Here is a 24,053-nt window from a genome sequence, read left to right as displayed (position 1 = left end):
AATGTTAATATTTCATCATTGATATATAAACAGGTGGTGGCTAGTAGTGGCTTTAAGTAGGCCTTTAACCTTCCTCTTGTGTTAGCTTTCTGTTACCATCTCTTATGTTAACGGGTCGGTTTTGACCCATGTCTTAAATCAGCTGTAAAATACACTAAAAACAATGATCTATCATCCAATTTGTTTCTCATCTCTTGGTGACCTCGTTAGGCTTCCTTATCCTTGAAAATATTGGTTTTAATATTTTTGGTTTGGGCCATTGGGCCTTTTTTTGTCAGTATACCCCTCAATTTCAATTTTTAAAAATGGTAAAACGAACCTCAAGAGAATCATATACATTAAAAAAAGGTTGTTGTGTTACCTAACTATTACTAAGGGGTATTAGAACACATCTCTTAAATAAATGTGTTTTATTTATTTTTTTAATTTTAAGAATTTTAACTATAGTAACATCTATGGTGTTACGGGTCAATTTCGACCCATGTATATTTACTTCAAGAAAAAGGCTAAAAAGTATTTTTTTCAGCAACAGAAATCCAACATCAAACAAACAACAACCAATCAAGCAAATGAAACCAAGAGAAATAGATTACTAGTTCCAAAACTAATAAAAAAACAAAATCAGAGTGGCAAAAAGTGACACTTTTAGTGTCCGTCTTTTGTTTGTTTTTGTACAGGATAACAAAGTAAAATGAGAATCCACTAAAGCTCACATGATTGGGAGAGGAGCTGGCTGTCAGTGTGTTCAGTTTTGGCTCTTATCATTGCTTTATCATCTTATTTTTATAACTGGGTCGAAACCGACCCTAACAACACCAAGGGCATAATTTCTACCAGAGCATTTTATAATTTAGTGAAAAAAATGAAAATGTTTTATTTTGTTGACAAAGAGGTTCCTGGCAAAGTCAAAAAGCTTTGATGCAAAAAAATAAATGTATGTGGTGTTTTTATGCATTTAAAAACTAAAACGGGTCGGTGCCGACCCTAACGCAAGACGAAGGTTAAAGAAAAACAAGCCTGTGTTTTATTAGTCAGTATTGCAACTATTTTCTTACATCTCACCTCTTTTTACATTTCTGTTTGGCTTTTTTTATGAGCATTTTTTTATGGCCGCAAATCTCGCTTGGGCCACTCTTTGGACACCTGTGCATTCAGGTGAAGAAAACCTGTTAAAGATGATGTCAAAAAATGTCCGTTTATTCTGAGTCTTCATCCACAATAGGCTTATGAGGTACAGAAAAAGCAAAATGCTGATGCGAGGCTCCAAACAATCAGCGGAGAAGTAGTGCAAAGGTGTATGCAAAGTCTACATCTGGCAACCGACACAAATGAAAGGATTCTGAGGAATGAAAATGAGGGCAACTGGTGGTTTGTGCTGAAGTCATGAGCAGGGATGTGGTCAAGTAAGAAGATTGATCATCAAGACTCTGGTCTGATCTCCCGGCTCACCAGGAGGCTCCTGAGCTTCTTACAAGCTCAGAAAAAAAATATATATATATATATATTCCTGAGTGCAGCTGGCAACTATTTGCAATGGTTTGCAGTAGAAAAGTGAGTGTTTGTTTTATGGCTTGTGGACTACATGGAGCACCAAGCTGGCATAAACAACAACAACATCCATCCTCAGCACACAACTACCAGCCGCTTGAACACAACACAGCTAAGCTCGCTAGGAAAGTAGAGTATCAAACTTTGGTCAAGTGACTGTCACAAAAAAAAAACAGTACAAAGAAAAGACAAACAAGGAGGCATCGCTGAAAAATGGGAGCCAAAGTGTCCCCACCTTGTCAATATTCACGCAGTCTTTTATGAACAAAAATAGAAGCTTTATGAGTATCTCTGGAAAACCCAGCAAGCTTTAAGACGCAAGGCTGAAGAAGAAAAACAAGTCTGGTTTTGTTTGGGAAGGAACTGTACAGACAGGAACTATGTGCACTTTTAGAAATATAATATTCTCTTCAAACACTTGCCATGGCAGCCATTCTCTAGCTTGATATACTGAAGCCCACATTCAACTTGTGGCTGCTCTCCATGGCACAACCGTTCCACTTTGATATACTGAAGCCCACATTCAACTTCTCCCCAGCACAACCATTCCACTTTGATATACTGAAGCCCACATTCAACTTCTCCCCAGCACAACCATTCCACTTTGATATACTCAAGCCCACATTCAACTTCTCCCCAGCACAACCATTCCACTTTGATATACTCAAGCCCACATTCAACTTCTCCCCAGCACAACCATTCTACTTTGATATACTGAAGCCCACATTCAACATCTCCCCAGCACAACCATTCCACTTTGATATACTGAAGCCCACATTCAACTTCTCCCCAGCACAACCATTCCACTTTGATATACTCAAGCCCACATTCAACTTCTCCCCAGCACAACCATTCCACTTTGATATACTGAAGCCCACATTCAACTTGTGGCTGCTTTCCATGGCACAACCATTCCACTTTGATATACTGAAGCCCACATTCAACTTCTCCCCAGCACAACCATTCCACTTTGATATACTGAAGCCCACATTCAACTTCTCCCCAGCACAACCATTCCACTTTGATATACTCAAGCCCACATTCAACTTCTCCCCAGCACAACCATTCCACTTTGATATACTGAAGCCCACATTCAACTTGTGGCTGCTTTCCATGGCACAACCATTCCACTTCGATATACTGAAGCCCACATTCAACTTCTCCCCAGCACAACCATTCCACTTTGATATACTGAAGCCCACATTCGAATTGTGGCTGCTCTCCATGGCACAACCATTCCAATTTGATATACTGAAGCCCACAGTCAACGTGTGGCTGCTTTCAATGGCACAACCATTCCACTTTCATATACTGAAGCCCACATTCAACATCTCCATGGTACAATCATTCCAGTTTGGGGGGGAAACAAAGAGTACCAGACCAGAAGTTCACATGGTCTTGCTACCATTCAGACGGCTTCTGCAATAGAACTAATACAAAAAGTCGCACTTCAACCGAGCAGCAAAGGATTTGCGAAAATGGCACAAAATATAAAGTTGACTCTTTCCGTCTGACAAGAACAGACATCATATCGAGTCCCAGCATGCAACGCTGGATCAGCAACTTTTCATGTGGACTAAACTTCTATTGAGGACCAAGGGACACGTGTCCAAAGCTTGCTGTGCAGACGGCCTCACTCACAAGCCAAGAATGTGCAAACCGCAAAAAAACAGTCCAGGTGATCAATGCAGTCCTTCCTTCAGTCCAGGTGATCCAATAGGCTCCTTGCTTCAGTCCAGGTGATCAAATAGGCTCCTTGCTTCAGTCCAGGTAATCAAATAGGCTCCTTCCTTCAGTCCAGGTGATCTAATAGGGTCCTTCCTTCAGTCCAGGTGAACCAATAGGGTCCTTCCTTCAGTCCAGGTGATCCATTAGGGTCCTTCCTTCAGTCCAGGTGATCCAATAGGGTCCTTCCTTCAGTCCAGGTGATCCAATAGGGTCCTTCCTTCAGTCCAGGTGATCCAATAGGCTCCTTCCTTCAGTCCAGGTGAACCAATAGGGTCCTTCGTTCAGTCCAGGTGATCCAATAGGGTCCTTCCTTCAGTCCAGGTGAGCCAATAGGGTCCTTCCTTCAGTCCAGGTGAACCAATAGGGTCCTTCCTTCAGTCCAGGTGATCCAATAGGGTCCTTCCTTCAGTCCAGGTGATCCAATAGGGTCCTTCCTTCAGTCCAGGTGATCCAATAAAGTCCTTCCTTCAGTCCAGGTCATCCAATAGGGTCCTTCTTTCAGTCCAGGTGAACCAATAGGGTCCTTCCTTCAGTCCAGGGGATCCAATAGGGTCCTTCCTTCAGTCCAGGGGATCCAATAGGGTCCTTCCTTCAGTCCAGGTGATCCAATAGGGTCCTTCCTTCAGTCCAGGGGATCCAATAGGGTCCTTCCTTCAGTCCAGGTGATCCAATAGGGTCCTTCCTTCAGTCCAGGTGATCCAATAAAGTCCTTCCTTCAGTCCAGGTCATCCAATAGGGTCCTTCTTTCAGTCCAGGTGAACCAATAGGGTCCTTCCTTCAGTCCAGGGGATCCAATAGGGTCCTTCCTTCAGTCCAGGGGATCCAATAGGGTCCTTCCTTCAGTCCAGGTGATCCAATAGGCTCCTTCCTTCAGTCCAGGGGATCCAATAGGGTCCTTCCTTCAGTCCAGGTGATCCAATAGGGTCCTTCCTTCAGTCCAGGTGATCCAATAGGCTCCTTCCTTCAGGTCAGAAGCGTCTGAGCTGTGCCAGCTTCTGCAGCAGCCGCGCCTGCTTGGCCTTCAGCTGCTTCCTCTCCTGGCTCTTCTGCCTCTCGCCGGCATGCAGCTGCTGCAGGTACTCAGTGGCCCGCGTCAAGATGGCCACCTTAGGCGTCTTGGGGCAGCCCGCCAAGCCAGGAATCTGGTCCCGCAGCGACAGGAAGCGCAAGCGCAGGTCGTTGCGTCGCTTGCGCTCCAGGAAGTTGTGTGCCTTGCGTCGGTCCGTGTCCTCGCAGTCGGACGACTGAGCGCTGGACAGGTGGGGCGAGGACGGCGAGGCGGGGGAGGCAGGAGAGGCGGCGTTGAGGGCGGGCGCTTCTGTCGCGTAAGACCGCCCGCTGTCCAAACGGGAGGGGGCGTGGCCGAGCCCAGGCAGGTTGCAGCTGTGGCCCTGATGGTGGAGCGCGGGGCTGAAGGCCTCCCGGCGGACCCTTTTGTGGGGCGGCTCCACGGACGGCGGGAGGGTGTCGGGGGAGGGGGCGGCGTAGTTGTGCTGCTGTTGATGGATGGAGATGTGGAAATGCTTCATGCCGGGGTCCAGGGGGTCCGCTCTCACCGTGATGGTCACCGGTTGGCGGGCGTTGACGACTTTGTGCTGTGTCTGCTTGTGCTCCAGCGTCACCACGTCGATCTCCTCTTCATCCTCGTCTTGGTCATCCTCGTCATCTGCAAACACAACACATCCATTATTCATCCTGTCAAGTGGCGCAGTACTATGCTGCAGCCAGCAGAGGCGCTGTGATCACCAGGAGGCCAACCACCGCCGTACCAGTAAAAAGCCACACCGCAAATTCATTGACAGTCAAAGTCCAGACGCCTCATTTGATCAATCAATCAATGTTTACTTATATAGCCCTAAATCACTAGTGTCTCAAAGGGCTGCACAAACCACTATGACATCCTCGGTAGGTGACAATGATGACTATGAGAACCTTGGAGAGGACGAAAGCAATGGATGTGGAGCGGGTCTAACATGATACTGTGAAAGTTCAATCCATAATGGATCCAACACAGTCGCGAGAGTCCAGTCCAAAGCGGATCCAACACAGCAGCGAGAGTCCCGTTCACAGCAGAGCCAGCAGGAAACCATCCCAAGCGGAGGCGGATCAGCAGCGCAGAGATGTCCCCAGCCGATACACAGGCGAGCAGTACATGGCCACCGGACCGGACCGGACCCCTCCACAAGGGAGAGTGGGACATAGGAGAAAAAGAAAAGAAACGGCAGATCAACTGGTCTAAAAAGGGAGTCTATTTAAAGGCTAGAGTATACAAATGAGTTTTAAGGTGAGACTTAAATGCTTCTACTGAGGTGGCATCTCGAACTTTTACCGGGAGGGCATTCCAGAGTACTGGAGCCCGAAATGAAAACGCTCTATAGCCCGCAGACTTTTTTTGGGCTTTGGGAATCACTAATAAGGCGGAGTCCTTTGAAGGCAGATTTCTTGCCGGGACATATGGTACAATACAATCGGCAAGATAGGCTGGAGCTAGACCGTGTAGTATTTTATACGTAATGAAGTCACATCTTAAGTGCACAGGAAGCCAGTGCTGGTGATGAAGGGGAATGTTCCTCCGCACGCCATGAAAGTGAGAGTAGGAGACAGAAAGCGTGTGTGGTTGTGTACAAAGAAAAGATAAGACTAGTTTGTTAGAAAAAAGGGAGAAGATGAAGTTGTGTGATACGGCACTAAGAATGTCTATGTGAGCTGATAACACCGGAACTGAAATGAGATCCCTCCAATTGCAGAAGCTTTTTCACAGTTTGTTCTCATCCTGGTCACTGCCGTTGTGGCCCCCACAGCGGTGGAAACGGAGCTTACCACCACCACCTTGAACGTGTGTTTCCCAATGTGAGCGCTTGGTGAAAAAGCAACTAATCAGCCAGTAGAAATAAACTCGGTGTAAACTAAGTGTTGATTTATTACCTTTGTTGGGCTGCGTGATTCATCAACACTGAAACGTAATCGCAAGAGCTTGTTTTTTTTCCCACCGTCAGCGGAATTTAAGTGGCCGCCATGTTTGTCAATCAGGGTTGTCGACTACTCACACTCCTCAGACTTCCCGGTAAGGTTTATTCAGGTGTACTGGAGAGGAGGCTACGCCGGATAGTCCAACCTCGGATTCAGGAGGAACAGTGTGGTTTTCGTCCTGGTCGTGGAACTGTGGACCAGCTCTATACTCTGGGCAGGGTTCTTGAGGGTGCATGGGAGTTTGCCCAACCAGTCTACATGTGCTTTGTGGACTTGGAGAAGGCATTCGACCGTGTTCCTCGGGAAGTCCTGTGGGGAGTGCTCAGAGAGTATGGGGTATCGGACTGTCTTATTGTGGCGGTCCGCTCCCTGTACGATCAGTGTCAGAGCTTGGTCCGCATTGCCGGCAGTAAGTCGAACACATTTCCAGTGAGGGTTGGACTCCGCCAAGGCTGTCCTTTGTCACCCATTCTGTTCATAACTTTTATGGACAGAATTTCTAGGCGCAGTCAAGGCGTTGAGGGGTTCCGGTTTGGTGACCGCAGGATTAGGTCTCTGCTTTTTGCAGATGATGTGGTCCTGATGGCTTCATCTGACCGGGATCTTCAGCTCTCACTGGATCGGTTTGCAGCCGAGTGTGAAGCGACCGGAATGAGAATCAGCACCTCCAAGTCCGAGTCCATGGTTCTCGCCCGGAAAAGGGTGGAATGCCATCTCCGGGTTGGGGAGGAGACCCTGCCCCAAGTGGAGGAGTTCAAGTACCTAGGAGTCTTGTTCACGAGTGGGGGAAGAGTGGATCGTGAGATCGACAGGCGGATCGGTGCGGCGTCTTCAGTAATGCGGACGTTGTACCGATCCGTTGAGGTGAAGAAGGAGCTGAGCCGGAAGGCAAATCTCTCAATTTACCGGTCGATCTACGTTCCCATCCTCACCTATGGTCATGAGCTTTGGGTCATGACCGAAAGGATAAATCACGGGTACAAGCGGCCCAAATGAGTTTGGGTCTCTCCCTTAGAGATAGGGTGAGAAGCTCTGCCATCCGGGAGGAACTCAAAGTAAAGCCTCTGCTCCTCCACATCGAGAGGAGCCAGATGAGGTGGTTCGGGCATCTGGTCAGGATGCCACCCGAACGCCTCCCTAGGGAGGTGTTTAGGGCACGTCCAACCGGTAGGAGGCCACGGGGTAGACCCAGGACACGTTGGGAAGACTATGTCTCCCGGCTGGCCTGGGAACGCCTCGGGATCCCCCGGGAAGAGCGAGACGAAGTGGCTGGGGAGAGGGAAGTCTGGGTTTCCCTGCTTAGGCTGTTGCCCCCGCGACCCGACCTCGGATAAGCGGAAGATGATGGATGGATGGATGGTTGTCGACTCTCACTTCAAACAAGGCGAAAGAGGACTCACTATGCATCGCTCGGTGGACGCAGTGAGCCCTCTTTTCCCGCATCCACAATCTGTGTGCAGTTTTTTGATTGATTCTTGTATTAGTAGATTGCACAGTACAGTACATATTCTGTACAATTGACCACTAAATGGTAACACCCCAATAAGTTTTTCAACTTGTTTAAGTCGGGGTCCACGTCCACGTTCATCAACTCATGGTTGGGGCGGTACAGCTCGGTTGGTAGAGTGGCCGTGCCAGCAACTTGAGGGTTGCAGGTTCGATTCCCGCTTGTGCCATCCTAGTTACTGCCGTTGTGTCCTTGGGCAAGACAGTTTACCCACCTGCTCCCAGTGCCACCCACACTGGTTCGAATGTAACTTAGATATTGGGTTTCACTATGTAAAGCGCTTTGAGTCACTCGAGAAAAGCGCTATATAAATTTAATTCACTTCACTTCACACACTCAGGAAACACGTAGAGAGAGCCTTGCAACTTGCTAGTGAGAAGTACGGCAAAGGGGGGGAAAAATAAGATTACGAAGCCAAATGTCCAGTTGTGGGCATATTTCTGCTTCAAACCAGATTGGCAATATAAGCCCATCAACACGACCCAAAAAAATTATGATTGCAGTTATTTCTTCATTTTAAAGGAATTATGTACACAAAAGCTCTGAGTCTGTCTGCAAAAAGCCACATTTTTTGAAAAGTAAATTATTGAGGTGTTTAGGGCGCCTCCGACCGGTAGAGAGACTAGGTCTCCCAGCTGGTCTGGGAACACTTTGGGATCACCCGGGAGGAGCTGGGCGAAGTGGCTGGGGAGAGGGAGGTCTGGGTTTCTCTGCTTGGGCTGCTGCCCCCGCGACCACACCTTGGATAAGTGGAAGGATGATGACTGCACATTGCAGTGTGTGGCCCCTTAAGACCCAAATGTCGCTTGACAGTCTTAAGGTCACACTCCTTATTTTGTACTTGTGTGTATAATAAATACCAAAAAAACGCTAATTGAAATTTGAGAGAAAAATCGCAATTAGGTTTTTTCTCCAAAGCGTGCAGCCCTACTACATTACCCAGAAAGCTCAGTGCTGTAGACCGAAACAGGAAGTAGGTCTGAGCTAAATCAATAAGCAGTTGACTTGTTAAGACGTTCCTGCTGCGTCTGTACGAGGAACACAAGTGTACGAGGAACACAAGTGCACGAGGAACACAAGTGCACGAGGAACACAAGTGCACGAGGAACACAAGTGCACGAAGAACACAAGTGCACGAGGAACACAAGTGCACGAGGAACACAAGTGCACGAGGAACACAAGTGCACGAGGAACACAAGTGCACGAGGAACACAAGTGTACGAAGAACACAAGTGCACGAGGAACACAAGTGCACGAGGAACACAAGTGCACGAGGAACACAAGTGCACGAGGAACACAAGTGCACGAGGAACACAAGTGCACGAGGAACACAAGTGTACGAGGAACACAAGTGCACGAGGAACACAAGTGTACGAGGAACCCAAGTGTACGAGGAACACAAGTGTACGAGGAACACAAGTGCACGAGGAACACAAGTGCACGAGGAACACAAGTGCACGAGGAACACAAGTGTACGAGGAACACAAGTGCACGAGGAACACAAGTGTACGAGGAACACAAGTACACGAGGAACACAAGTGCACGAGGAACACAAGTGCACGAGGAACACAAGTACACGAGGAACACAAGTGCACGAGGAACACAAGTGTACGAGGAACACAAGTGTACGAGGAACACAAGTGCACGAGGAACACAAGTGCACGAGGAACACAAGTGCACGAGGAACACAAGTGTACGAGGAACACAAGTGCACGAGGAACACAAGTGCACGAAGAACACAAGTGCGCGAGGAACACAAGTGCACGAGGAACACAAGTGTACGAGGAACACAAGTGCACGTTTGGATTCCATGGCGACGTCACAACTTCTGCATTGACTGCTTGTTGAAAATGTAGTGAAATGAAGTGGAAGTTCCCCATCTTCAATCATTGGAACAGAGTCACAAGGGTCCTGGATTAAAAGGCACTCAAGTGGAAACCAGAAACTGTCGCTCAAGAATGATGAGTCAGCACATTTTCTCTCCACAACATCCAATCCTGGCAACATCTTCAGCCATGTTCCAAGTAGCTATGGGTGGACCTGTTCAGCCCAGACAGACTTCTCCTCCAAAGGTGGACCTGTTCAGCCCAGACAGACTTCTCCTCCAAAGGTGGACCTGTTCAGCCCAGACAGACTTCTCCTCCAAAGGTGGACCTGTTCAGCCCAGACAGACTTCTCCTCTAAAGGTGGACCTGTTCAGCCCAGATAGACTTCTCCTCTAAAGGTGGACCTGTTCAGCCCAGACAGACTTCTCCTCCAAAGGTGGACCTGTTCAGCCCAGACAGACGTCTCCTCTAAAGGTGGACCTGTTCAGCCCAGACAGACTTCTCCTATAATGGTGGACCTGTTCAGCCCAGACAGACTTCTCCTATAAGGGTGGACCTGTTCAGCCCAGACAGACTTCTCCTCCAAAGGTGGACCTGTTCAGCCCAGACAGACTTCTCCTATAAGGGTGGACCTGTTCAGCCCAGACAGACTTCTCCTCCAAAGGTGGACCTGTTCAGCCCAGACAGACTTCTCCTATGAGGGTGGACCTGTTCAGCCCAGACAGACTTCTCCTCTAAAGGTGGACCTGTTCAGCCCAGATAGACTTCTCCTCTAAAGGTGGACCTGTTCAGCCCAGACAGACTTCTCCTCTAAAGGTGGACCTGTTCAGCCCAGACAGACTTCTCCTCTAAAGGTGGACCTGTTCAGCCCAGATAGACTTCTCCTCCAAAGGTGGACCTGTTCAGCCCAGATAGACTTCTCCTCCAAAGGTGGACCTGTTCAGCCCAGATAGACTTCTCCTCCAAAGGTGGACCTGTTCAGCCCAGACAGACTTCTCCTATGAGGGTGGACCTGTTCAGCCCAGACAGACTTCTCCTATGAGGGTGGACCTGTTCAGCCCAGACAGACTTCTCCTCTAAAGGTGGACCTGTTCAGCCCAGATAGACTTCTCCTCTAAAGGTGGACCTGTTCAGCCCAGACAGACTTCTCCTCTAAAGGTGGACCTGTTCAGCCCAGACAGACTTCTCCTCTAAAGGTGGACCTGTTCAGCCCAGATAGACTTCTCCTCCAAAGGTGGACCTGTTCAGCCCAGATAGACTTCTCCTCCAAAGGTGGACCTGTTCAGCCCAGACAGACTTCTCCTCCAAAGGTGGACCTGTTCAGCCCAGACAGACTTCTCCTATGAGGGTGGACCTGTTCAGCCCAGACAGACTTCTCCTATGAGGGTGGACCTGTTCAGCCCAGACAGACTTCTCCTCTAAAGGTGGACCTGTTCAGCCCAGACAGACTTCTCCTCTAAAGGTGGACCTGTTCAGCCCAGATAGACTTCTCCTCCAAAGGTGGACCTGTTCAGCCCAGATAGACTTCTCCTCCAAAGGTGGACCTGTTCAGCCCAGATAGACTTCTCCTCCAAAGGTGGACCTGTTCAGCCCAGACAGACTTCTCCTCCAAAGGTGGACCTGTTCAGCCCAGACAGACTTCTCCTCCAAAGGTGGACCTGTTCAGCCCAGACAGACTTCTCCTCCAAAGGTGGACCTGTTCAGCCCAGACAGACTTCTCCTCTAAAGGTGGACCTGTTCAGCCCAGACAGACTTCTCCTATAAGGGTGGACCTGTTCAGCCCAGACAGACTTCTCCTATAAGGGTGGACCTTTTGAGCCCAGACAGACTTCTCCTCCAAAGGTGGACCTGTTCAGCCCAGACAGACTTCTCCTCTAAAGGTGGACCTGTTCAGCCCAGACAGACTTCTCCTCCAAAGGTGGACCTGTTCAGCCCAGACAGACTTCTCCTCCAAAGGTGGACCTGTTCAGCCCAGACAGACTTCTCCTATAAGGGTGGACCTGTTCAGCCCAGACAGACTTCTCCTCTAAAGGTGGACCTTTTGAGCCCAGACAGACTTCTCCTATGAGGGTGGACCTGTTCAGCCCAGACAGACTTCTCCTCCAAAGGTGGACCTATCCAGGCGGGACAAAGTTCACCCACTGATACAATTGGCACTGTGGCCTGTGGAGTGCAGGAATGCAGCAACAAGTCTCCTTTGTGACATTCCACTGGGCGCTCTCAGCTCTCAGCTCTCAGGTCCACATGACATGCTGGCCTGCGTGAGTGGAAAAGAGGGAAAGTCTTTTCCCCACTCAGGAACTTTACAGTCTCAAAGAGCCTCCTTGTGGCCGACATTTACAGTATTGACCTTCTTGGGGAGACAAGAGACACCACATTGTTGTTGCAGCCATGCAGCACATGTGTCGCCGCATGCACCAAGTTAACAACCATGTGTCGCCGCATGCACCAAGTTAACAACCATGTGTCACCGCATGCACCAAGGTAACAACCATGTGTCGCCGCATGCACCAAGGTAACACAACCATGTGTCGCCGCATGCACCAAGTTAACAACCATGTGTCGCCGCATGCACCAAGGTAACAACCATGTGTCGCCGCATGCACCAAGGTAACACAACCATGTGTCACCGCATGCACCAAGTTAACAACATGTGTCGCCGCATGCACCAAGGTAACAACCATGGGTCACCGCATGCACCAAGGTACCACAAACATGTGTCGCCGCATGCACCAAGGTAACAACCATGGGTCACCGCATGCACCAAGGTACCACAAACATGTGTCGCCGCATGCACCAAGGTAACACAACCATGTGTCGCCGCATGCACCAAGGTAACACAACCATGAGTCGCCGCATGCACCAAGGTAACACAACCATGTGTCGCCGCATGCACCAAGGTAACAACCATGGGTCACCGCATGCACCAAGTAACAACCATGGGTCACCGCATGCACCAAGGTAACAACCATGTGTCGCCGCATGCACCAAGGTAACAACCATGTGTCGCCGCATGCACCAAGGTAACACAACCATGTGTCACCGCATGCACCAAGTTAACAACATGTGTCGCCGCATGCACCAAGGTAACAACCATGGGTCACTGCATGCACCAAGGTAACAACCATGTGTCGCCGCATGCACCAAGGTAACAACCATGTGTCACCGCATGCACCAAGGTAACAACCGTGTGTCGCCGCATGCACCAAGGTAACAACCGTGTGTCGCCGCATGCACCAAGGTAACAACCATGGGTCGCCGCATGCACCAAGGTAACAACCATGTGTCGCCGCATGCACCAAGGTAACAACCATGTGTCGCCGCATGCACCAAGGTAACAACCATGTGTCGCCGCATGCACCAAGGTAACAACCATGTGTCGCCGCATGCACCAAGGTAACACAACCATGGGTCACCGCATGCACCAAGTTAACAACCATGTGTCACCGCATGCACCAAGGTAACACAACCATGTGTCACCGCATGCACCAAGGTAACAACCATGGGTCACCGCATGCACCAAGGTAACAACCATGGGTCACCGCATGCACCAAGTAACAACCATGGGTCGCCGCATGCACCAAGGTAACAACCATGTGTCGCCGCATGCACCAAGGTAACAACCCTGTGTCGCCGCATGCACCAAGGTAACACAACCATGTGTCACCGCATGCACCAAGGTAACAACCATGGGTCACCGCATGCACCAAGGTAACAACCATGTGTCGCCGCATGCACCAAGGTAACAACCATGTGTCGCCGCATGCACCAAGGTAACAACCCTGTGTCGCCGCATGAACCAAGGTAACACAACCATGTGTCACCGCATGCACCAAGGTAACAACCATGGGTCACCGCATGCACCAAGGTAACAACCATGGGTCACCGCATGCACCAAGTAACAACCATGGGTCACCGCATGCACCAAGGTAACAACCATGTGTCGCCGCATGCACCAAGGTAACAACCATGTGTCGCCGCATGCACCAAGGTAACACAACCATGTGTCACCGCATGCACCAAGGTAACAACCATGGGTCACCGCATGCACCAAGTAACAACCATGGGTCACCGCATGCACCAAGGTACCACAAACATGTGTCGCCGCATGCACCAAGGTAACAACCATGGGTCACCGCATGCACCAAGGTACCACAAACATGTGTCGCCGCATGCACCAAGGTAACACAACCATGTGTCGCCGCATGCACCAAGGTAACACAACCATGTGTCACCGCATGCACCAAGGTAACAACCATGTGTCGCCGCATGCACCAAGGTAACAACCATGGGTCACCGCATGCACCAAGGTACCACAAACATGTGTCGCCGCATGCACCAAGGTAACAACCATGGGTCACCGCATGCACCAAGGTACCACAAACATGTGTCGCCGCATGCACCAAGGTAACACAACCATGTGTCGCCGCATGCACCAAGGTAACACAACCATGAGTCGCCGCATGCACCAAGGTAACACAACCATGTGTCGCCGCATGCACCAAGGTAACAACCATGGGTCACCGCATGCACCAAGTAACAACCATGGGTCACCGCATGCACCAAGGTAACAACCATGTGTCGCCGCATGCACCAAGGTAACAACCATGTGTCGCCGCATGCACCAAGGTAACACAACCATGTGTCACCGCATGCACCAAGTTAACAACATGTGTCGCCGCATGCACCAAGGTAACAACCATGGGTCACCGCATGCACCAAGGTAACAACCATGTGTCGCCGCATGCACCAAGGTAACAACCATGTGTCACCGCATGCACCAAGGTAACAACCGTGTGTCGCCGCATGCACCAAGGTAACAACCGTGTGTCGCCGCATGCACCAAGGTAACAACCATGGGTCGCCGCATGCACCAAGGTAACAACCATGTGTCGCCGCATGCACCAAGGTAACAACCATGTGTCGCCGCATGCACCAAGGTAACAACCATGTGTCGCCGCATGCACCAAGGTAACAACCATGTGTCGCCGCATGCACCAAGGTAACACAACCATGGGTCACCGCATGCACCAAGTTAACAACCATGTGTCACCGCATGCACCAAGGTAACACAACCATGTGTCACCGCATGCACCAAGGTAACAACCATGGGTCACCGCATGCACCAAGGTAACAACCATGGGTCACCGCATGCACCAAGTAACAACCATGGGTCGCCGCATGCACCAAGGTAACAACCATGTGTCGCCGCATGCACCAAGGTAACAACCCTGTGTCGCCGCATGCACCAAGGTAACACAACCATGTGTCACCGCATGCACCAAGGTAACAACCATGGGTCACCGCATGCACCAAGGTAACAACCATGTGTCGCCGCATGCACCAAGGTAACAACCATGTGTCGCCGCATGCACCAAGGTAACAACCCTGTGTCGCCGCATGCACCAAGGTAACACAACCATGTGTCACCGCATGCACCAAGGTAACAACCATGGGTCACCGCATGCACCAAGGTAACAACCATGGGTCACCGCATGCACCAAGTAACAACCATGGGTCACCGCATGCACCAAGGTAACAACCATGGGTCACCGCATGCACCAAGTAACAACCATGGGTCGCCGCATGCACCAAGGTAACAACCATGTGTCGCCGCATGCACCAAGGTAACACAACCATGTGTCACCGCATGCACCAAGGTAACAACCATGGGTCACCGCATGCACCAAGTAACAACCATGTGTCGCCGCATGCACCAAGGTAACAACCATGTGTCGCCGCATGCACCAAGGTAACAACCATGTGTCGCCGCATGCACTAAGGTAACACAACCATGTGTTCAATGCACTAAGGTAACACAACCATGTGTTCAATGCACTAAGGTAACACAACCATGTGTTCAATGCACTAAGGTAACACAACCATGTGTTCAATGCACTAAGGTAACACAACCATGTGTTCAATGCACTAAGGTAACACAACCATGTGTTCAATGCACTAAGGTAACACAACCATGTGTTCAATGCATTAAGGTAACACAACCATGTGTTCAATGCACTAAGGTAACACAACCATGTGTTGCATGCACTAAGGTAACACAACCATGTGTTCCATGCACTAAGGTAACACAACCATGTGTTCAATGCACTAAGGTAACACAACCATGTGTTCAATGCACTAAGGTAACACAACCATGTGTTCAATGCACTAAGGTAACACAACCATGTGTTCAATGCAATAAGGTAACACAACCATGTGTTCAATGCACTAAGGTAACACAACCATGTGTTCAATGCAATAAGGTAACACAACCATGTGTTCAATGCACTAAGGTAACACAACCATGTGTTCAATGCACTAAGGTAACACAACCATGTGTTCCATGCACTAAGGTAACACAACCATGTGTTGCATGCACTAAGGTAACACAACCATGTGTTCCATGCACTAAGGTAACACAACCATGTGTTCAATGCACTAAGGTAACACAACCATGTGTTCAATGCACTAAGGTAACACAACCATGTGTTCAATGCACTAAGGTAACACAACCATGTGTTCAATGCAATAAGGTAACACAACCATGTGTTCAATGCACTAAGGTAACACAACCATGTGTTCAATGCACTAAGGTAACACAACCATGTGTTCCATGCACTAAGGTAACACAACCATGTGTTGCATGCACTAAGGTAACACAACCATGTGTTCCATGCACTAAGGTAACACAACCATGTGTTCAATGCACTAAGGTAACACAACCATGTGTTCAATGCACTAAGGTAACACAACCATGTGTTCAATGCACTAAGGTAACACAATCATGGGTTCAATGCACTAAGGTAACACAACCATGTGTTCAATGCACTAAGGTAACACAACCATGTGTTCAATGCACTAAGGTAACACAACCATGTGTTCAATGCACTAAGGTAACACAACCATGTGTTCAATGCAATAAGGTAACACAACCATGTGTTCAATGCACTAAGGTAACACAACCATGTGTTCAATGCAATAAGGTAACACAACCATGTGTTCAATGCACTAAGGTAACACAACCATGTGTTCAATGCACTAAGGTAACACAACCATGTGTTCAATGCACTAAGGTAACACAACCATGTGTTCCATGCACTAAGGTAACACAACCATGTGTTGCATGCACTAAGGTAACACAACCATGTGTTCCATGCACTAAGGTAACACAACCATGTGTTCAATGCACTAAGGTAACACAACCATGTGTTCAATGCACTAAGGTAACACAACCATGTGTTCAATGCACTAAGGTAACACAACCATGTGTTCAATGCACTAAGGTAACACAACCATGGGTTCAATGCACTAAGGTAACACAACCATGTGTTCAATGCACTAAGGTAACACAACCATGTGTTCAATGCACCAAGGTAACACAACCATGTGTTCAATGCACCAAGGTAACACAACCATGTGTTCAATGCACCAAGGTAACACAACCATGTGTTCAATGCACCAAGGTAACACAACCATGTGTTCAATGCACCAAGGTAACACAACCATGTGTTCAATGCACCAAGGTAACACAACCATGTGTTCAATGCACCAAGGTAACACAACCATGTGTTCAATGCACCAAGGTAACACAACCATGTGTTCAATGCACCAAGGTAACACAACCATGTGTTCAATGCACTAAGGTAACACAACCATGTGTTCAATGCACCAAGGTAACACAACCATGTGTTCAATGCACTAAGGTAACACAACCATGTGTTCAATGCACTAAGGTAACACAACCATGGGTTAGGAGGAGGGCTGAGAGGCAGTTATTGACACAGCTCCTTCATGCACACTATTATTAGGTACACCACCTGCAGGAGCCATTATTATTGTGGTGGCAGCTGTTTATCAACATTAGCTTATTATTAGCGGTTTATCATAATTTCTTTATTATTGTGTGGCAGCTATCCGTTTATCGTGGTGGCAGCGGTTTACCATCATTTGTTTATTATTGCGATGGCAGCTGTTTAATCATCCTTTGTTTATTATTGGGTGGCAGCTATCTGTTTATTATTGTGGTGGCAGCGGTTTACCATCATTTGTTTATTATTAGCTGTTTGTTATTTGTTTATTATTGTTGTGGCAGCTGTTTATCATATTTTTTTAGTATTAGCAGTTTATCATCAATTGTTTATTATTGTTGTGGCAGCAATCATCATTTGTTTATTATTGTTGTAGCAGCCATCATTTGTTTATTATTGTGGTGACAGCTATCATTTGTTTATTATTGTGGTGGCAGATGTTTATCATCATTTGTGTAGTACTGTTGTGGCAGATGTTTAGTGTCATAAGTTTATTATTGTGGTGGCAGCTGTTTAGCATCATTGGTATATTATTGTGTATTATTGTTGTGGCAGCTGTTTAACGTCATAAGTTTATTATTGTGGTGGCAGCTGTTTAGCATCATTGGTATATTATTGTGTATTATTGTTGTGGCAGCTGTTTAATGTCATACGTTTATTATTGTGGTGGCAGCTGTTTAGCATCATTTGTGTATTATTGTGGTGGCAGCTGTTTATCATCATTTGTGTATTACTGTAGTGGCAGCTGTTTATTATCATTCGTGTATTATTGTGGTGGCAGCTGTTTATCATCATTTGTGTATTATTGTGGTGGCAGCTGTTTACCATCATTTGTGTATTATTGTGGTGGCAGCTGTTTAGTATAATTTGTGGATTATTGTGGTGGCAGCTGTTTATCATCATTTGTGGATTATTGTTGTGGCAGCTGTTTTTCATCATTTGTGGATTATTGTGGTGGCAGCTGTTTATCATCATTTGTGTATTATTGTAGTGGCAGCTGTTTATCATCATTTGTGTATTATTGTATTGGCAGCTGTTTATTATCATTCGTGTATTATTGTGGTGGCAGCTGTTTATCATCATTTGTGTATTATTGTGGTGGCAGCTGTTTATCATCATTTGTGGATTATTGTGGTGGCAGCTGTTTATCATCATTTGTGTTTTATTGTAGTGGCAGCTGTTTATTATCATTCGTGTATTATTGTGGTGGCAGCTGTTTATCATCATTTGTGTATTATTGTGGTGGCAGCTGTTTAGTATAATTTGTGTATTATTGTGGTGGCAGCTGTTTAGTATAATTTGTGTATTATTGTGGTGGCAGCTGTTTATCATCATTTGTGTATTATTGTGGTGGCAGCTGTTTATCATCATTTGTGTATTATTGTGGTGGCAGCTGTTTAGTATAATTTGTGTATCATTAGCTGTTTATCATCATTTGTGTATTATTGTTGTGGCAGCTGTTTATCATCATTTGTGTATTATTGTAGTGGCAGCTATTTATTATCATTCGTGTATTATTGTTGTGGCAGCTGTTTATCATCATTTGTGTATTATTGTGGTGGCAGCTGTTTATCATCATTTGTGTATTATTGTGGTGGCAGCTGTTTATCATCATTTGTGTATTATTGTTGTGGCAGCTGTTTAGTATAATTTGTGTATTATTGTGGTGGCAGCTGTTTATCATCATTTGTGTATTATTGTGGTGGCAGCTGTTTAGTATAATTTGTGTATCATTAGCTGTTTATCATCATTTGTGTATTATTGTAGTGGCAGCTGTTTTTCATCATTTGTGTATTATTGTGGTGGCAGCTGTTTAGTATAATTTCTGTATTATTGTGGTGGCAGCTGTTTATCATCATTTGTGTATTATTGTGGTGGCAGCTGTTTATCATCATTTGTGTATTATTGTTGTGGCAGCTGTTTAGTATAATTTGTGTATTATTGTTGTGGCAGCTGTTTAGTATAATTTGTGTATTATTGTGGTGGCAGCTGTTTATCATCATTTGTGTATTATTGTGGTGCCAGCTGTTTATCATCATTTGTGTATTATTGTGGTGGCAGCTGTTTAGTATAATTTGTGTATTATTGTGGTTGCAGCTGTTTATCATCATTTGTGTATTATTGTGGTGGCAGCTGTTTATCATCATTTGTGTATTATTGTAGTGGCAGCTGTTTATTATCATTCGTGTATTATTGTGGTGGCAGCTGTTTATCATCATTTGTGGATTATTGTGGTGGCAGCTGTTTATCATTTGTGTATTATTGTAGTGGCAGCTGTTTATTATCATTCGTGTATTATTGTGGTGGCAGCTGTTTATCATCATTTGTGTATTATTGTTGTGGCAGCTGTTTATCATCATTTGTGTATTATTGTGGTGGCAGCTGTTTAGTATAATTTGTGTATTATTCTGGTGGCAGCTGTTTATCATTTGTGTATTATTGTGGTGGCAGCTGTTTAGTATAATTTGTGTATCATTAGCTGTTTATCATCATTTGTGTATTATTGTGGTGGCAGCTGTTTATCATCATTTGTGTATTATTGTGGTGACAGATGTTTATCATCATTTGTGTATTATTGTGGTGGCAGCTGTTTAGTATAATTTGTCTATCATTAGCTGTTTATCATCAGTTGTGTATTATTGTAGTGGCAGCTGTTTATCATCATTTGTGTATTATTGTGGTGGCAGCTGTTTAGTATAATTTGTGTATCATTAGCTGCTTATCATCAGTTGTGTATTATTGTGGTGGCAGCTGTTTATCATCATTTGTGTATCATTGTGGTGGCAGCTGTTTATCATCATTTGTGTATTATTGTGGTGGCAGCTGTTTAGTATAATTTGTGTATCATTAGCTGCTTATCATCAGTTGTGTATTATTGTGGTGGCAGCTGTTTATCATCATTTGTGTATCATTGTGGTGGCAGCTGTTTATCATCATTTGTGTATTATTGTGGTGGCAGCTGTTTAGTATAATTTGTGTATCATTAGCTGCTTATCATCAGTTGTGTATTATTGTAGTGGCAGCTGTTTATCATCATTTGTGTATCATTGTGGTGGCAGCTGTTTATCATCATTTGTGTATTATTGTGGTGGCAGCTGTTTAGTATAATTTGTGTATCATTAGCTGCTTATCATCAGTTGTGTATTATTGTGGTGGCAGCTGTTTATCATCATTTTTGTATTATTGTGCTGGCAGCTGTTTAGTATAATTAATGTATCATTAGCTGTTTATCATCAGTTGTGTATTATTGTGGTGGCAGCTGTTTATCATCATTTGTGTATTATTGTGGTGACAGATGTTTATCATCATTTGTGTATTATTGTGGTGGCAGCTGTTTAGTATAATTTGTCTATCATTAGCTGTTTATCATCAGTTGTGTATTATTGTAGTGGCAGCTGTTTATCATCATTTGTGTATTATTGTGGTGGCAGCTGTTTAGTATAATTTGTGTATCATTAGCTGCTTATCATCAGTTGTGTATTATTGTGGTGGCAGCTGTTTATCATCATTTGTGTATCATTGTGGTGGCAGCTGTTTATCATCATTTGTGTATTATTGTGGTGGCAGCTGTTTAGTATAATTTGTGTATCATTAGCTGCTTATCATCAGTTGTGTATTATTGTGGTGGCAGCTGTTTATCATCATTTGTGTATCATTGTGGTGGCAGCTGTTTATCATCATTTGTGTATTATTGTGGTGGCAGCTGTTTAGTATAATTTGTGTATCATTAGCTGCTTATCATCAGTTGTGTATTATTGTAGTGGCAGCTGTTTATCATCATTTGTGTATCATTGTGGTGGCAGCTGTTTATCATCATTTGTGTATTATTGTGGTGGCAGCTGTTTAGTATAATTTGTGTATCATTAGCTGCTTATCATCAGTTGTGTATTATTGTGGTGGCAGCTGTTTATCATCATTTTTGTATTATTGTGCTGGCAGCTGTTTAGTATAATTAATGTATCATTAGCTGTTTATCATCAGTTGTGTATTATTGTGGTGGCAGCTGTTTATCATCATTTGTGTATTATTGTGCTGGCAGCTGTTTAGTATAATTAATGTATCATTAGCTGTTTATCATCATTTGTGTATTATTGTGGTGGCAGCTGTTTAGTATAATTTGTGTATCATTAGCTGTTTATCATCAGTTGTGTATTATTGTGGTGGCAGCCGTGGCGGTGACAAAGGTACTACAAACCCTGTTTCCATATGAGTGGGGAAATTGTGTTAGATGTAAATATAAACAGAATACAATGATTTGCAAATCCTTTCCAACCCATATTCAGTTGAATATGCTACAAAGACAACATATTTGATGTTCAAACTCATAAACATTTTTTTTGCCAATAAATAACTTAGAATTTGATGCCAGCAACACGTGACAAAGAAGTTGGGAAAGGTGGCAATAAATACTGATCAAGTTGCGGAATGCTCATCAAACACTTATTTGGATTAAAGAGTGCAGACCACCCACCTGAGGAGTCGCTGTGAGACTCGGAGCCGGAGGACACTTGCTTCTTGCAGCTGACGTGTGGGAAGGCGAGCACGGCGGCCGGGTCCACACAATCTGCCGCCCCGCCGCCGAGAGCAGCCGGGGGGTGGGCGGGGACACCCTGCGTCCTACCCGGGGACAACCCGGCGGGTCCAAGCCTGACGGGGCAGGAGAGGCGGCGCTCCCCCACCAGTCTCTCCAGCTGCTGGCCGGCAGAGAAGCAGCTCCACATGCAGTCCTGGATGATGATGGAGCTCAGGTTCCCCGCCGAGTCGCTGGCCGGGCCCACTTTGCAAGGCAGGTCCTGCTGCTGCTGGTCCTCCTGCCCCAGGAACTGGGACACCCACTCCAGCTTGTCCCCGAGACTCGGACACACTGACCTGCCCGACCCCTCCGGCGCCCGCACGGGGGACACGGGCGGGGTCGGCACCAGCTCAAATTTCTTCCATATGTCCTCGCTGGGCGCCATGGACTGGAAGAAATCCTCATCGGGGTTGTGGTCGTCATAGAAATCATCCTGGTAGTAGTCCAGGTTCTCCATGTCCATTTCCCAGCTGTCGTGGAGGAGCTGATGCCCGGCATGAGGTCACACCTTCTTCTTCCCTCCGTCTGCAGACACAAGCATTTCAGAATCACACCTTCTGGGTAGTCATCACAAAGTATCTACCAGGGAGGGGCAACATGGTCCCCCCGCCCCCTCATTAACATATACCAGTCTTTACACCCTGCCAGGGAGGGGCAACATGGTCCCCCCGCCCCCTCATTAACATATACCAGTCTTTACACCCTGCCAGGGAGGGGCAACATGGTACCCCCCCCCCCTCATTAACATATACCAGTCTTTACACCCTGCCAGGGAGGCTCAACATGGTCCCCCCCCCCCTCATTAACATATACCAGTCTTTACACCCTGCCAGGGAGGGGCAACATGGTCCCCCCCCCCCTCATTAACATATACCAGTCTTTACACCCTGCCAGGGAGGCTCAACATGGTCCCCCCCCCCCCCTCATTAACATATACCAGTCTTTACACCCTGCCAGGGAGGGGCAACATGGTCCCCCCCCCCCTCATTAACATATACCAGTCTTTACACCCTGCCAGGGAGGGGCAACATGGTCCCCCCCCCCCCCTCATTAACATCTACCAGTCTTTACACCCTGCCAGGGAGGCTCAACATGGTCGTCCCCCCCCCCCCCCCTCATTAACATCTACCAGGCTTTACACCCTGCCAGGGAGGGGCAACATGGTCCCCCCCTCCCCCCTCATTAACATATACCAGTCTTTACACCCTGCCAGGGAGGGGCAACATGGTACCCCCCCCCCCCCCTCATTAACATATACCAGTCTTTACACCCTGCCAGGGAGGCTCAACATGGTCCCCCCCCCCCCCCCATTAACATCTACCAGTCTTTACACCCTGCCAGGGAGGGGCAACATGGTACCCCCCCCCCCTCATTAACATATACCAGTCTTTACACCCTGCCAGGGAGGCTCAACATGGTCCCCCCCCCCCCCTCATTAACATATACCAGTCTTTACACCCTGCCAGGGAGGGGCAACATGGTCACACCCCCCCCTCATTAACATCTACCAGGCTTTACACCCTGCCAGGGAGGGGCAACATGGTCCCCCCCCCCCCCTCATTAACATCTACCAGTCTTTACACCCTGCCAGGGAGGCTCAACATGGTCCCCCCCCCCCCCCTCATTAACATATACCAGTCTTTACACCCTGCCAGGGAGGGGCAACATGGTCCCCCCCCCCTCATTAACATATACCAGTCTTTACACCCTGCCAGGGAGGCTCAACATGGTCCCCCCCCCCCCCCTCATTAACATATACCAGTCTTTACACCCTGCCAGGGAGGGGCAACATGGTCACACCCCCCCCCTGTTAATTTAAGGTGGTTCATCAAAGATCAATACAACATCATCTGATATGATTTCATAGTTTAGAGCACTATTTATGTATTTTTTTATGATAAATAAGTGCTAAAAATGTTTTTGCTTGCGTGCTCACATGAATTATTTGTGCCCCCAGGTGTGCCCCAGTACAGTATTAGGTCTAGTGACGCCCCTGCAGGCAGGTAATATAATACCTCCTTGCGTGCTGGCGCCCATCAATTAATGAGCAGCTGCGTCCACCACCACTACTAGTCCTCACTACTCAGACTCTT

General features: G+C 47.1%; 1 protein-coding gene across 1 annotated transcript; it reads right to left on the bottom strand.

The window, feature by feature from the left end:
- Window positions 1–1,176: 1,176 nt before the first annotated feature.
- myclb (MYCL proto-oncogene, bHLH transcription factor b) lies at window positions 1,177–22,458 on the bottom strand. Its single transcript, XM_061882663.1, is given in 3 exon segments — window positions 1,177–4,942; window positions 21,859–22,440; window positions 22,443–22,458. Coding segments are annotated over 3 exon segments (1,296 nt in total). The 3' UTR covers window positions 1,177–4,244.
- Window positions 22,459–24,053: the final 1,595 nt, after the last annotated feature.

Source organism: Nerophis ophidion, linkage group LG21 (genome assembly GCF_033978795.1).
Source record: "Nerophis ophidion isolate RoL-2023_Sa linkage group LG21, RoL_Noph_v1.0, whole genome shotgun sequence".
Classification (NCBI taxonomy): domain Eukaryota; kingdom Metazoa; phylum Chordata; class Actinopteri; order Syngnathiformes; family Syngnathidae; genus Nerophis; species Nerophis ophidion.
Note: the sequence above shows the minus strand (reverse complement) of the source record. Positions and strands in the feature narration are given on the sequence as shown.